This window comes from Antechinus flavipes, chromosome 1, assembly GCF_016432865.1.
Source record: "Antechinus flavipes isolate AdamAnt ecotype Samford, QLD, Australia chromosome 1, AdamAnt_v2, whole genome shotgun sequence".
Lineage (NCBI taxonomy): Eukaryota > Metazoa > Chordata > Mammalia > Dasyuromorphia > Dasyuridae > Antechinus > Antechinus flavipes.
Genome location: NC_067398.1, coordinates 342,117,524 through 342,133,386, shown reverse-complemented (window position 1 = coordinate 342,133,386; position 15,863 = coordinate 342,117,524). Strand labels below are relative to the sequence as shown.

Below are 15,863 nucleotides of genomic sequence, written 5' to 3'. Positions count from 1 at the left end.
TTTTATCAATATCTTTACATTGAACAAGCTGTACAGAGAAAAATTATACAATCCTATTCAAAGCATATTTCACATGCATTTTAAATGATAAGTCTTTTCTGAGATAGGTTTTTAATATTAAAATATTAAATGAATATATAAGAAAACTTTATAAATCACAAATTAATTCAGAATTAGTAGAGAGAGTAAACTCAAAGAGTAATGATTAATAACAATATCTACTTGGAGGTCAATCTCTCTTTTTCCCCCCCTAGAAGTCAATCTCTAATGGAAAGCACTCAGGAGCTATGCTTGGTGCTCCACTAGTTTACGTTTTTATCAATGATTTGGATAAAGCCATGATAAATATGTATACAGATGACACAAAATTAAAGTGATAGCTAACTGAATGTTTTAAAAGATTTTGATAGGCTAAACCATTGGATTAATTTTTGTAGTGCCACAGATTTAGAGCAAGAAGGGACATGAGACATCATCAAAGAAACTGAAGCTCATGGAAGTAACTTGCCCAAGTTAACACACATAGTAAGAATTGAGGTGAAGTTTAGAACTCAGGGCTTCTTACTTCAGAATAGATGATCTTTCCTTGGCAGCACACTGCTTATTAAAAAGATGAACTTTAATAGAAATAAGCATAAATCTTAAATCTTAGAAAATTCAGCTTTACAACTACAAGGCAGGGAAGCTATAATTAGTCCACGGTTGCCAAGATCTAGAAGTTTTTAGTGGTTGCTTTTTTAGTAGATTATAAAGTCAATGAGTCAATAGTGTGGTGTGGCAATTAAAAAAAAAAAAAAAAAAGCTAATATGACCTTAGGCTGTATTTTTAAAAGTGTTGTCCAGAACAAGGGAAGTGACAGTACCACTGCACCCTACCCTGGTGAAACTGGGTAGTTAGTTGTAGGAGTCACATTTTAGAAATTACATTGATAAACTGTAGGACAACTAGAACAAAGGTTCTTACCCTAAGGGTGATGAACTTTTTAAAAAAGAGATTTTGATAATTATCAATCTAATTGATTTCTTTTGTAATCCCATGTGTTTTATGCTTTCAAAAACATTATTCTAGTTTAGATTTCATCAGATGTTTGACACAAAAATAGTTAAGAACCTTTGATCCAGAGAAAGGAAGCCAGCATGGTGAATTGCCTCTCATGTAATAAGAAGATTGGCTGAAAGAATTCAGGATGTTTATCCTGGAGAAGAAACTGTTTGTGGAAAATGATAGCTGACTTCAAATTTTTAAAGGGCTATCTTACAGAAGAAGGATTACACTTTATCTGCTATGTCCTGGAAGACAGAACCAGAAGTGATAGATGGGAGATGCAAAGAGGCAAATTTAGATTTGCTATGAGGAAAAATATTCCAGCGATTTGTTTTCCAAATGAACTAGGCTCAAAAAGTTATCAAATTTGTGCATACCTTTTGACCCAGCAGTGTTTCTACTGGGCTTATACCCCAAAGAGATACTAAAGAAGGGAAAGGGACCTGTATGTGCCAAAATGTTTGTGGCAGCCCTGTTTGTAGTGGCTAGAAACTGGAAAATGAATGGATGCCCATCAATTGGAGAATGGTTGAGTAAATTGTGGTATATGAATGTTATGGAATATTATTGTTCTGTAAGAAATGACCAGCAGGATGAATACAGAGAGGACTGGCGAGACTTACATGAACTGATGCTAAGTGAAATGAGCAGAAGCAGGAGATCATTATATACCTCAACAACGATACTGTATGAGGATGTATTCTGATGGAAGTGGATTTCTTTGACAAAGAGATCTAACTCAGTTTCAATTGGTCAAGGATGGACAGAAGCAGCTACACCCAAAGAAAGGACACTGAGAAATGAATATAAACTGCTTGCATTTTTGTTTTTCTTCCGGGATTATTTATACCTTCTGAATCCAATTCTCCCTGTGCAACAAGAGAACTGTTCGGTTCTGCACACATATATTGTATCTAGGATATACTGTAACCTATTTAACATGTATAGGACTGCTTGCCATCTGAAGGAGGGGGTGAAGGGAGGGAAGGGAAAAATCGGAACAGAAGAGAGTAAAAGGGATAATGTTGTAAAAAATTACCCTAGCATGGGTTCTGTCAATAAAAAGTTATTTTTAAAAAATTGTTATCCAAATGTAGTAGGGGTGTCTAAAGAGGTAGTAGACCCCCCCCAATTTAAGCAAAAGCTAAATGATCAGTTATCTGTTATTATAGAGGGAATTTTTGTTCAGCTTCAAGTTGGACTAAATGGTCTCTGAAGTTCCTTCTAATTCTAAGAGTCTGTGACTTTCTGCGAAAAACACCAAAGGTAAATTTTACAGACATATGAACATGAATCTTGGAAATTTCTGAGGGCTTTACAAATTAAGTGACAGAACTAGATTTTGTACCAAGGGCTTCTGGCTTCATAACCAATACTTATCCCTCTACTGTCACATTGCTTTCCTTCAGTTATGGAGATCCCTGTGAAAGAGAGGTCTTCCACTAGATTTTAGTCAGGTGCTTCATTGAAAAATAAAGGTGAAAAGACTGATATGTTCCCTGAGTTCTTTGGGAATTATCCATGTTAAGAGACAGGAGATGCAAGTTATTCAAATAAAACAAACACAAAAATGAAATTAGTTGTATGCTTAAATATTATTTAGTTAAGTAATTGATGTCATCAATCTTGTGTTAATCTCAAATTAAAAATTTACTTTAGAACATTTCAAATATTTCATAGTCATTACATTATAAAACTGAATCAATATTCTTTGATTAACCTGTTTCTCTATTTCTAAAATATTTACAGGAACAAACCATTTCATTTTTTGATATCTATTAAATAACACAAGCATATAACTATGTTCAAATAAGTTTATGTTCACTGAATCACAGAATCATAAATCTGGAAGGGACTTTGTGAATTTTAGACCTTCAAGAAGATTAACTACTAAGCCTCACAAGACTGATGGTCAGTGTTGGATTTTTTTAAAAAATACACATAGAGTACACATGCATCTAGTAGTTCCACTCCAAAAAATCTAGCAACAGATTCACAAATCTACTTCCAGTTCTATGACCTTATGAAATGATAGGTTTGAAAAGTGCCAGGGATTTCAGAGTGAAAAAATACAATGAAGTCATTATCAGACCAAGCCTGATCTTCTTCCCAGAAAGATTTCACACAGGACAAAATACTTAGAAACATCTACTAGCCAGTCATTTTTCTCTAGCATCAGAGAGCATATACTGAAAATCACAACACCATTTAAATGGTACTCATGCCATAGGGAATACTCTGGTTAGAAATTTTTTTAAAAGCCTACAATAATGGGGTTCTCAGAGGGCTTATTCATAATGACTTGACAATAAATATATGGTCTTCCTTGAAAAAATCTGTGGTTTAGAAAGTGAAAAAGTAACCACACATGTTAGTTTGAGAAAGCTAATATTTTCACTGCAGTGAACTGCAGTATAATGACTATATAAAATATGATGAATATAAAAGGTAACCAAAAATATCTTTATCATATTGTTCTCAAAAAAATGTTTATTGAATACATACTATGTAGCAGGTACTGTGTGGGTGATACAAAGATGTATAAAATGTAATTATCTTCATGAAGTTTACAATCTAATAAGAAATATATAAATTCTTTTTAAATGCCACATTTAGGGTACTATCCATTTCTATGTGTATCTGACATGTAATTTGGCTCATGGTATAACAATGCAAAGAATGAGGGTGTTATAAATGTGATTTTGCTATATTTTAAAAAGTTTTTATGTTATTTAAATTATACTAAATTTTCATATTGCTTTAAAGTTCATGAAACATTTTTCTTAGCAAATGGATCACTGAATTGTCCCTTACCTTGCCAAATCATTTTTGAATAATAAAAGATCAACTTTAAAATGTAATTATTCCATGTAAAAAATGCAAAAGAATTTTTTCATTATTTTCTTCATGGTTATATTTGTGATTGTTTAATTTTTTCCCAGAGAATAGGTTATGTAATCATATAAATAACATTATTAATATTAAGTAATTTTTTAAAGGAAAAATTTTAACTTTTTAACCATAAACTTTCTTGATGTATTTAAGTATATATTTACATATCCAAATTATTTTTCTAAAATTACAGATAAAAGAATGGCAAACTGCTTTTTAGCACAGAACTTTATTACACTTTCAGATCTGCGACCAAATCTAGCCCGTCCTGTAAGTTTCATTGACATACTTCTTATTTTCTAATGAAATTTTATATTATGAGATTACATTATTTCAAAATTATGTAATTCACATGTATATAGATATCCAATGAATTAGTATAATTGTCTGATATAAAGTACCCCAGCTTCTTTGTATATATCCTACAAAAATGAAAACGAATGCTTCTGTTATTTATAGGGGAGTCTATGTGATTGTATTGATTAATACAATATAATTGGTAATTAATTTTTGAAATTATTAGAAACTTCCTTATATCATTTTAGTTGAATGTTGAATTGAGAGATTTAGTCAAACTCAGCATTATAAAGCGAAAAGATTTTTTTGTACAGTATGATCTCCAGGTGACTACAATTACAGATTTAGATTATGTTATTATGATGGATTTAAGGAAATATCTCAAGTATTCTTTCACAAGAAGCATGTTGAATTGAATTGTTGGATTGAAACATAAATTAATTTCACACTACAGGAATTCTCAATTTTCACAGAGGATATAAATGGTGGAAGAGAAAGAAGGGGGTGAGAAAAGAAAGCTGTCTAGCTTGTTAGGCTGAGCTCACAGCATGTCTACATTGTGATCCCAGGGCCTGGTCCTTAGCTTTGCAGGTTTTGAATCTTGATTTTATTAGTTCACCCAGTGGTGACAAAGCTCTAAGGAATCAATTCATGCTGACTAAACTCACTAGAGAAGGATTTATAAACCAGAATGCCACTTTATTAATTTATAATGGGTGATATATCAGGCGGGATTACTAGTACTGGTTATTTGCACAAGGCATTCCCTTCTAGTGGGTAGATCCACTCAGGAGACTAAAGTTATAGATCTGAAGGCTAATTGGTGACAATAGAATTAGAGCAAAGGCAGTTATTCTTAAGTGATATTTCTGTCAAGCCTGATGAATTACCTTTCTCTACTCTAGGGATATTTCTGTCTAGATAATTGTTAGTAGTGGTCATTACCATCAGATCACTTTCTCTCCTGGATAGTGCTCAAGAAATACAAAAATCTAACTCTTTGATTCTTTTTTTTTCTAGACTCCATGAAAATCTCTATCCTTCTTTTGTGATGACATCAACTCAAATATTTTACAATTAATTAGATCACAACTTTTCTTACATTAAATATAATTTCATCTGCTTTGTGAGATTTAAGAAGCACTTGCTAGGACTGGGGAATCCCCATAATCTTATCAGGAACATATTTACAAATAATTTCTTGGAGTCAGTTTCTTCTCAAAGCTAATCTTACTGATTTAATTTTGTTTTGCATTGGTATTAATTTTTTTATTCTCTCCCCAAGTTCTTGAGCTGTATTTAATTTAGAACTTGTGCTCATGTGTGCACATGCATACACACATAGACAAATGCATACCCTCATAGATAAATTAGATGGATTTATGGTTTCCTGAAATTTATATGTCAATTAAATGTGTGTATATGGGTGTAAATTGAAGAAACTTAAATGCACAAGAGGAATTAACAAAAAAAATCTGGAATGAATACATTTGTATAATGAAGAATCTCTTTTTATAAAGCAAATAATGACACACCCCTATTTGCTTGTTTTCTAACTTTGATTGTCTAGTTTTCTTAATGGAAGAAGTGCCTATAAATAACTTCCATCATTTGAATTTCAAAGTTTAATCTTAGTTATAAATTGATTCTTAGTTGCCTGATTCAGAAGTCAAAATTTTTTTCCAATATTTCAGCAAGCTGAGTTTCCCCAGTAAAGTTCAGAGGGGTTCCCTGTATTCATATAGAGTTAAAGAAATAGTAACATTAGTCAAAAATGCAAAGGGGTAGCCAGCAGTTCGGTTAGGATGTGGAATTCTTTAAAGTTTGAGTGCAACAAATTATTGCCACATGAACAACAGCTGCTAGAACTATTAATATAAGCATGGGTTTATCCTTTGTAAGAAAAGCTAGTAATCTTGGCTTTTTTTAAGTGTTTTAATTTTTTTTTTTTTGGTAGACACTAAAATAAACAATAAAGTTTTAAAGAAGATATTTAATGACCTACCTAGATTTTAAGAACTAGAGCTTATAACTTTGATTTATCAGCTGCAATATACAGGTTTTGTTACAATCTAATTTATGTTACTATCCAGCACGTTTAGATTAAGGAACGAAGCAATTTTATGTGAATTGTCAAAAAAAAAATCCTATATAAAAGAAAGCTTTGAAGGCCTTAGGAAATTAAATTGCATTATACATGTGCTTTGAATGAATTCAGTTAAGTATCTAAAGCATAGGATAGTTACTGTGCTCCACCTAGTGATTAAAAATAAAGTAGAAACATGGTTAGTGCTATATTATATTTGTAAGGCAGTTAGCTATCCAACTACTTTGTATTAGTACTTATGCTATTTAATGTTTATATTGTTCATTTACATGCCACCCTAGAATAAATGCTTTTAAATTATTACTAGTCAAAAATATGTTTGTTATAACCAGTAAAATATAACAAGTCCATGAAATCAAATTTACCATGTACATCTGTGTTTAATATTGGTTCTATAACCTTTTTGTTTTTCAGAGTATAATCGGTATGGTTATTGGGAAAACAGATGTCAAAGGCTTTCCAGACAGAAAAAGTAGAGTTATATTTAACTCTTTATTTTTCATAAGCTGTAACTTAAGTTTGTATGATTAGATCCAAGGATATTTAAATGATTGAATTTGTCATGCATGTTAAACTCCTAAAGGGCAAAAACCATGTTTCTCTGTTTGATAAAGTGCCTAATTAAGAGTCATGTATGTGAAAATACTCAAGAAATGTTATTTGATGATAAAAGTTATTTGATGTTTCTAGAGAATAATTATTCAAGGTTATGGTTATAATATAATACCAAAACAACTAGCTGATTTGGTCAGTTTAATCAGTGAACTAGTTAATTAAGTGAAAAAAAAGTTCTTTAGGATTGAGTTATTTAAGATTGAGTTTGGAAAAAATTCATTTGACTACATTTTTCGCCTTTTAACTATTTCTACTATATCCTGTATTATTTTTAACTTTAATAATTATTCTCAGAACATGCATGAATATATAGTAACTTCTAAATATACTATACAAATTTCAAGAAATTCAATTTATTTTCTCATATCCCTTGCATCTTTAGTGATTTATACCATCTTCTCTTAGTGATGTAAATTCTATATAACTATGTCTATATGATTTCAAATAGCTTCTTTAAATGGAGTTGTCTGTCAGTTACATGTTTTGTTTTTGCATACTAAATAAGACCTCCAAATTCCATTAAAAACAATGTTTTTTTTAAATGTTATGCCTTCTTTTGAGTTTTTTTCATCATGCTGACTAAACTAAATTTGCATTTTGCTTTTATAGAAACATTGTTAAACTGGAATTGGACGTTTGAATATATACACTATCAAATTTTTGTGGATGACCAAAAGATGACCTACACAAAATGTGAAATTTTAAATATATAAATTTCAGCTTTTTTCTGTTTCTATTTTCTACTTTCATTTATTTAAATTCTATAGCAAAGGAAGGAATAAGTAAAGCTAAAGACTTAAATTTGTCAAGGATTTTGGCAGAAAAAATTCTACTTTTATTTTACTCATTTTGGTAATTGTGACATATTAATCTAATTTATGTAATCAATCCTACGATATTGATGCAACCTTTATTTTTTATTTTCAGTTTTTTCTCCCATTCATTTTAAAGACATGTAATGAAGAATTTTTTAAACAAATCAACAGCACTAATACAGCTACATTCAAAAATATACATGATTTATACTATAAATCAGATCCCCAAATTTCACTTATAAGTATAAAGACAAAAGAATTATTAGAACAACATAAGGAATCCAGACTGATTCCTAAGTGCTTCAAGGCAATCCTACTGCTACAGGAACCAGAAGTCATTAAAATATTTACTGACCCCTTGTGGTATTCATCAAGCCATCACTCAAAAGCACAAACCCTTTGTTCTGATTCAATACTTTGGAATTAAGACTGCACAAAGTGAAAGAGAAAACTGAAGTAACTTTTTGAATCATTCAAGTTAAAAACACACACACACACACACACACACACACATCCATAATGGACAGAAAATTGAGGAAAGGGAAGAGGAGGAAGAGGTTTGCCATGAATTCAGAGTTGGCTCAATTCTCCAATTTGTTTTACAAGTCAATAAATTACAACATATAATTTCACAGGATGAGAAGGTAGGTATAAATTGGGATCTGTATTAGTGTAGGAAATTCACACAAATGAAATCCATAAGAGTATAAAGAATTTGTAATTGGTATATATTAATTGGGTACTGTTTACTTGGCATCTGGATTAATTCACATAATAATAAGAATTAATGGAACCAAACTTTTACATTTAAAAACTGAAAGCTTTTATCTTTTTTTTTCTTTAGATATTGGATCAGAAAGGTACACTTTTAACTTCACCATTCGAGATTCACCAACTTATTTTATAAATGTAACATCCTGGGGAAAGGAAAATTATATCAAATCACTTTCCAGAAGCTTTAGAGTAGGTGACAGTGGTAAGTTACTTATTTTTCATTTATTGTTATGACAATTCTTTCCTAGGATATTAATGTTTGCAGTCTACATAAACCAGCTTTTCTTCTAAAGACATAAATTGAACTATTTTAATCCAGGTTTATTAGTTATCTACATAATCTAAGTCAAATAATTAAAATAAAATATATAAACTGCAAATTAGCATTCTTTATCGTAGGATCTCAGGATTGTAAGGAATTTCAGAAATTGTCCAAGTTTGACCTTTACCTGAAATATGTATCCACACTACCACATCCCTAACTGTCTGGCAGATGGTCATCTAGCCTCTAGGTAAACAATTTCCAGAACAAGAAACTCACTATCTATATAAGATAGCACATTGTACCTTAAAGTGATTCTAAGTTATTAAAACCCCTCTCAGCCTCAGTTTTCTCCTCTGCAAAATGAAAATAATGCCTACATTCCATTGCTGTTTCCAGAATCAAATGCTATCAGGCTTAAGCACTACATAAAAACTAGCTATTATTATAAAGAGGTTTTTTTTTTCCAGGTAAAATCTGTTTCCCTGGAATTTCCATCCTTTAAGTACAATCCTCTCTGGATTTGCAGAACAATTCTAATCCCACTTCCACACAATTTTTCCCTCTTCAACTATTCCCTCCCTAGTCCCTCGTCCCTAAAATCCACTGAACTTTATATGACATCCACTTTACTATCACAGTAATTAATTATAGCATTACTTTATTTGACACACTTCTTACTTAAATTTCATATTTACAGAAACCTCTATTGTGGCCATGTTGATTCTTCAGTGCTACAAACTGAAGCTAAAATCAAAAAGTATTTTTTTTTAACTCAAATACAGAATATTATGAATATTCACAAATGTTTCCCCCTCCAGCCACAACTTACCCCCTCTGGTATAGCTTGCACCCACGAATTTTAAAACTTTTAACATTTTTCTTCCTTTTTAACATGATTTGCTTTAGGCCAGTGGAATTTCTGGCTGGATTGGCAAATTAGGATTTTTTAAGGTAGGTAGGGAAATGTGAGGTAAAGCTATAGGAAAGTAACAAACAGATCTTCAGAGAATAGCAGAAAGGAAATTTGGGAGTTTAGAAAGCAGAACATATGGGAGACTAGAATTCTTAGATCCTCCTGGAAACGGAAAACAGCCTGCAGGATTCTGGGAATTGTAGTTTGGCAGTTCCGGCTGTGGAGGTTTAATGTATGGGCCTAAGAATGTGCACACATAGCCTCCTGGTACTATTTAGAAATATCTATTTCCCTTCCCCCTTCCCCCCCCCCCCCCAACCCTTTGTGCTTATCATTCATCGGATATGGAGAGCTTATGCTTAGGATTCCTTGGTGGGACTATAGCCTGACTTTGAAAAGGACTGGCCTGGCCCCTTAGTGAACATACAGGTAATGAGTTTGTGTATTACTAGTGTAGTGAAGGCCACCTATGATAAGGGCTTGTTATTATGTGCCAGGAAGGCAGACAGAATAGATATTTCTAGCCTCTTCTTCCCCCACCCTTCTCCAGGGAAGAAATTCATCTTTTCCAGGAGGTGAAGCAGGAGGTTGGGGTTAGAGACTGCTCTGTTCTCCTTAGAGTGGGGAATGAGAGAAAGGTTAGAATTAGATCTATCTGCTCCCTTAAATATTGTTCATCTGGGCAATCGGTCAGGTTTCCTCTAACTTCTGATCTCCTTGATATTTTTGTTATTAGAAGAAGGGAGACCTCAAGCTCTATATCCAAGACCTGACCCCTTTCCCACAAAATACCAGTTCCATAATATACACACATAGCAAATAGCAAAAAACTCATTCATCCATATCTTAGTAAAACAGAAATCAGAGATAATATGCATAAGAGAATATATAATAGAAATATAGAATGAAAAAGTTCTCCCATTGGGAACAAAATAAGTCAGCTCAACCATTAGGAATACACACTGTCAAATTTTTGTGGATGACCAAAAGATGGCATACACAAAATGTGAAATTTTAAATATATAAATTTCAGCTTTTTTCTGTTTCTATTTATTTTCTACTTACATTTATTTAAATTCTACAGCATAGGAAGGAATAAGTAAAACTAAAGACTTAAATTCCTGATTTTTTTTAGGGGGAAACTCCCCAAAATCTGTAGAGTAGCAAGCTAGATAGGAACATGACGGAGACTTTTAGCTTTTCATGTGTCTTCCCAGAATCTTTTTCCTTCAGCAACATGAAGCAGGATTAACCACTTCTATTTTCTTTCTTGAAGCTAGAAGCCAGAAGAACCTAGAATATCTTGCTATTTGAACAGTCCTGAAGTTTGAGGAGTTTAGAAGAATATTACTGGTCTTTGGAGAACACCAAGGGGTACTGATAAAGGCTGAGCTGTCTCACATCACCAATTCTACCCAGTCTCTCATTTTCACACAAAGCAGGGCATTCAACTCCAACAATGAGGAGAGTTCTAAAACAATGGGCTTTGAGGAGGTTACATTTCGATTTTTATTCTGGGATAAGATCCCCATCTAGAAAAAAAAATGTCCCAAAGTTAGATTATCTTGGATACCTATCCAATTCCATTTCCAGATAAATTAGGAAGAAACAGGAAGTGAATCCACAGAGAAAAGATAATCATCCTAGGAAAAGACACATTTAATCTTAAGGTCTCTTAACAGAACTTCAGATTGTTTTAGTACCCAGAAGTGAATGAGCCAAAGGAGGTTACAGCTTCATCTAAAATTAGATTTATCTAAAGGAACAAATTCTAGAGTTACTGGTGCTAGAGCAATTCTTGATCATCCTATCCAGAATGGTTAAGATTTGGGTGAAGTTTCAACATTCAAAGAATAGTGAGAAAGTGATAAACCTGATAGACAATCTGTCCTAAATGCTTGAAAAGTTTTTTCTCCCAGTTCAGCTCAACTTTTCCCAAGAGGAGAATACTAAGGATGATTCAATGATACCTGAGTCCCTGAGAGCCAATAATCAAAAACCAAGAATGTGAGCATGATCTTTACCTAGAAGGAAGGGAGACAACTGGACTTGGCTCAAAGGGACTTATACGGGGATGTGCTCCTGGAGAACTATATGAATCTACTTTTTCTATGTCAGCTTTTTAAATAAAGATGATTTCCCATCTAAAGCAAAAGGAAATGCCAATGGATTCAAAAAAAGAAGACCTTAAAAATGTAAGTCCAGATTGGAAAACTATATACAGGTAGTTAGGTGGATAAAGCGCCAGGTCTAGAATCAAGAAGACTTGAGTTCAAATTTGGCCTCAGACACTTACTAGCTATGTTATCTTGGGCAAGTCACTTAACCCTGTTTGCCTCAATTTCCTCATTTATAAAATTACCAAGAAAAATGACAAAACACTCCCCTATCTTTGCCAAAAACAAACAAACAAAAAACCCACCTAAGTGGGGTCACAAAGAGTCAGACATAATGGAAACAACTGAACAATAACACATATGATGTATACACTACTACACAAAAACAAGGAGTGAAAAGTGCCATAAAATTTACAGACATGGTAGTTTTCTTAAGGAGCAGTTGAAAGGAATTGAAGGAGTGAGAGGTAAATTTGTTGCACTTTGGAGTAAGGCAGAGTTTGATGGAATAACAAAGGAGAAAAGCTTAGAATCATCTTTAGCCACTCCCTCTTTTGGAAGAGAACTGGCCATTGCTGTCCTCTTCCATCAGGTGCTTATCTTTCCATGGCTTTCAAAAAGCCAGTAGGAGTATATACATACATCTTTTATCTGGGAGCTCTTGGTTCTGAAGAAAAGCATAGGATAATAGATTTAGAATTAGAAGTTACTTTAGAGGTCAAGTCCAATCTCTTCATTTTATAGATATAGTTCCAAAGAAATTAAGTGATTTGCTTAGGAAATTATAGCTAAAAAGCCCCTGAGGCAGATTTTCCTGAGTAGCACTCTATTTATTGTACCACCTAGCCATCCCACAAATGTTCTCACCAGTTCTTGCTGTTCTATTTCTTGCCCAAATCCATGCCTTAATAATAGTTATTGAGTTGTGAATGTTCTTGATCCTAGAGCTCATAGGCTCATGGATTTAGTATAACTTCCTCATTTAACAGATGAGGTTAAGTTTCTCAGAGAGGTTAAAGTGATTTTATCCAAAGTGACATAGGCCTATTTCATCCAGGTACTGACTTAAATGAAAATCAAATGACAAAACTAACTAGTTCCAGGGAGAAGCCATCTCTATTCTAGCCCAATCTTCAATGGGTTCTACCAGAACTCCATGTAATTTAGCCCTTAAAAGCTAAGGTAAAAATCAATGGAGTTGAACTATTGAATCCCAGATAGCCCCCTGGGCCTAGGAGGCAGTGTGTGCTTCTTGTAAATAACTGCTAATATCAAGACATCGATTACTACCTTGTACTCTGTCTTTTGGATCTTAAAGGTTTATTTTATCTTTTAATCAGTAAACTATGAACCCAAGGACTGTGCCTTATCTAAATTTTCTACTCACCTAGCTTTTAGCACAATTTTCTGCATATAATAAGTATTTAATAAATGTTGAATATAGATTTCAGCTCAGGCTCAGTTCAGCTTTCTTCATTCTTTCCCCAATTATACTATAAATATATATATATATATATATATATATATATATATATATATATATATATATATATATATATATATATATATATATATGATAAGAGTTGTTATGGATGATTGTTAATTGAATGAGAACCAAAGAAAGTATTTGAAGTTATACAAGATTGTTATAGGGAATCTGATATTCAATTCTTGAAGTAATATTTCTGTTGGTCCTCCTCAGTTTAGGTATGAACATAAAAAAATGCTATATGGCTGAAATCATTGTTTCCAACAGCCTACTGCTCTGTCTGTGACAGTAACTCCAAGTAATTTTTTTTAAGAGAACAATGGTTATCATCCATTATGTTATCTTCAGAAGCTCTGAAATTTTAATATAGTCAGACTTCCCATCATGTAACTTTAATCTTTGTTAGCCTTAATGTGCTGATCTTTGAAATAAGAATAATAGTTTCTACCCTGCTGACAACAACAATGATAGTATCTTAGGGTTTACAAAGCCTTTTATATGTTGTCTTACTTAATCTTTACAACAGATAGCTCCATAAGCTAGATAGTGGAGTATTACCTCTATTTTACTGATGCGGAAACTTAAGGTTGAAAGTTAACTAGGTAGTGACAACTAGAATGGAACACAGGTCTTCTCTCACAAAGTTGTTATGACAATCAAATAATTTAACATCTGTGCCATTACTCTATAAATAGTATAAAAACACTATGAACATATAAAGTACTTTTTTGTTGTTCATCTTTATCTGTGATTTAATCAGTATGGGAAACTCCTGTACAAACTCCTTCCACCAATGCAGCTCAACAACTGTGTGAGGCACTGAGAGGTTGAGACTAGTCCACAATTATACATCCAATATGTATCAGATATCAGGACATGAACCCAGCCTCTCAGAATACTAGTTCTGTTATTATTGTAGAGACGCCCACACTTTTTAATGGTATTTGCTATAAGATTATATCTGTACTGTAGAAATATGACAATTTTGTAAAAAAAAAAAATTATAACCTTCATGTTGTACTTAATTACAAAAGTTTCAAATATGAAAACATGTTTATACAATTTGGGGAAAATAATATTTTAAACTCACTGCTATATGTGTCCATTCTTTTTCATTAAGAATCATTTCTTGTTTTTTATTTATTTTTACTATGGCTATTATCATTATGAATTATATTATACCTTTCTGTTTTAGTGATAATTGAAAATCCATTAGTGCAGACAAAGGAAATAGAAAAAGAAGAAAAATTCAATCCTACAACTCCAAGGTAAATTTAGAACAGAGACCTAGAATCTTTTTGGTACAATTAGGTTGATATCTAAGTATCAAATTAAACAGATTGCTACAAAGTGGTACACTTCATTTGAAAACTCTAAGATTAATTCTACACCATGTAATTTCTCAGTGTTTATGTAAATATGCAATGACAGATATTGCATTATGAAGAAAAAATGTAGCTTTTATTCTGAGAGATGATTCTGATTCTTAGTTTTTCATATTTTGTTAATGACAGTAATATGTAGGAAAAATAACACTTAAAAAATTTGTCTTCTCACTGCTTCAGTATGAAGTTGCAATACTCCTTTACCTTTTTTGGAGAAGTCAGTATTAAGAAAAATTTTTGAAGGAAGAAGAGAAAATCTTATTTCAAGAGCAATAATCCAATTGTAAGGGCTGAGACATGAATCCCCATTAATACTTCCAACCATTGTACTTAAGTTAGGATAGTTCTAGTATAACCTTTTGTTTTTAAATTACTTGGACCTCAGAGGATAGATATTGTGTGCTGTTTCTTATAATCTCAAATAATTACCTATACTTATCATTTCCTTTTATAAATATTGCCTTTATACTATCAACTGAGAATCAAATTAAAATGCTATTTAGTATTCAGAACTTTTCATAACCTATTTCTCCTCCCATCCCTCTCACCTTTTCAGGCTTCTTTCATCTACACTAATCCAAATACTCTGAAATCCAGTGACACTTCCTCCTAATTGTTCCTCATCTCCTAACTCTTGAAATTTTTCTGGCTGTCTCACATGCCTGAAATGCTCTCCATCTTCATCTCTATCTCCAAGTTTTCTGGGCTTCCTTCAAAGTCCCAAATAAGTTTTTACTGGAAACCTTTCCTCATCCCTCTTAATTCTAATACCTTCCTTGTGTTTATTTCTTATTTATCCTATATTTGGCTCATATATATAGCTGTCTGCATGTTGCCTTCCCCAATAGACTGTGAACTTCTATAGGACACTTATTATCTTTTGCCTTTCTTTGTATTTCCAGTCTTTAGCATAGTGCCTGGCTTACAATAAATGCTTAGTAAATGTTTACTGATAGACTGACTGACCAAGTAAGGAAGAATGTTACTATGGGGATTGATGAATGGCAGAATAGCATAGTGGAAAGAACACTAGCTTTGGGGCCAAAGGATCTGAATCTATGTTCTAGTTCTTCCTTTTATTACCAATATAATGGGTAAAATCAAGGTCACTTAACCTCTTTCTCTTTGGACTCAGTTTTTTAAGGACAT

The 15,863-nt window shown here is 32.5% G+C and overlaps 1 protein-coding gene and 1 long non-coding RNA gene across 3 annotated transcripts in view; one reads left to right on the top strand and one right to left on the bottom strand.

Moving 5' to 3' along the window:
* LOC127543403 (uncharacterized) overlaps positions 1 to 9,869 on the bottom strand; it is a 78,989-nt gene extending 69,120 nt beyond the window's left edge. Inside the window, exon 1 of the long non-coding RNA XR_007949225.1 lies at positions 9,640 to 9,869. This is a non-coding gene — a long non-coding RNA (uncharacterized LOC127543403). The remainder of the gene's footprint in view (positions 1 to 9,639) is intronic.
* Positions 4,131 to 15,863, top strand: part of MEIOB (meiosis specific with OB-fold) — a 42,917-nt gene continuing 31,184 nt past the window's right edge. The window contains exons 1-4 of one of the 2 annotated variants that reach the window (XM_051969472.1): positions 4,131 to 4,207; positions 6,756 to 6,813; positions 8,616 to 8,747; positions 14,525 to 14,597. In XM_051969472.1, the coding sequence (XP_051825432.1) occupies positions 4,139 to 4,207; positions 6,756 to 6,813; positions 8,616 to 8,747; positions 14,525 to 14,597 (332 nt within the window). In that variant the 5' untranslated portion in view covers positions 4,131 to 4,138. The remainder of the gene's footprint in view (positions 4,208 to 6,755; positions 6,814 to 8,615; positions 8,748 to 14,524; positions 14,598 to 15,863) is intronic. The other variant, XM_051969471.1, reaches the window with a different exon arrangement.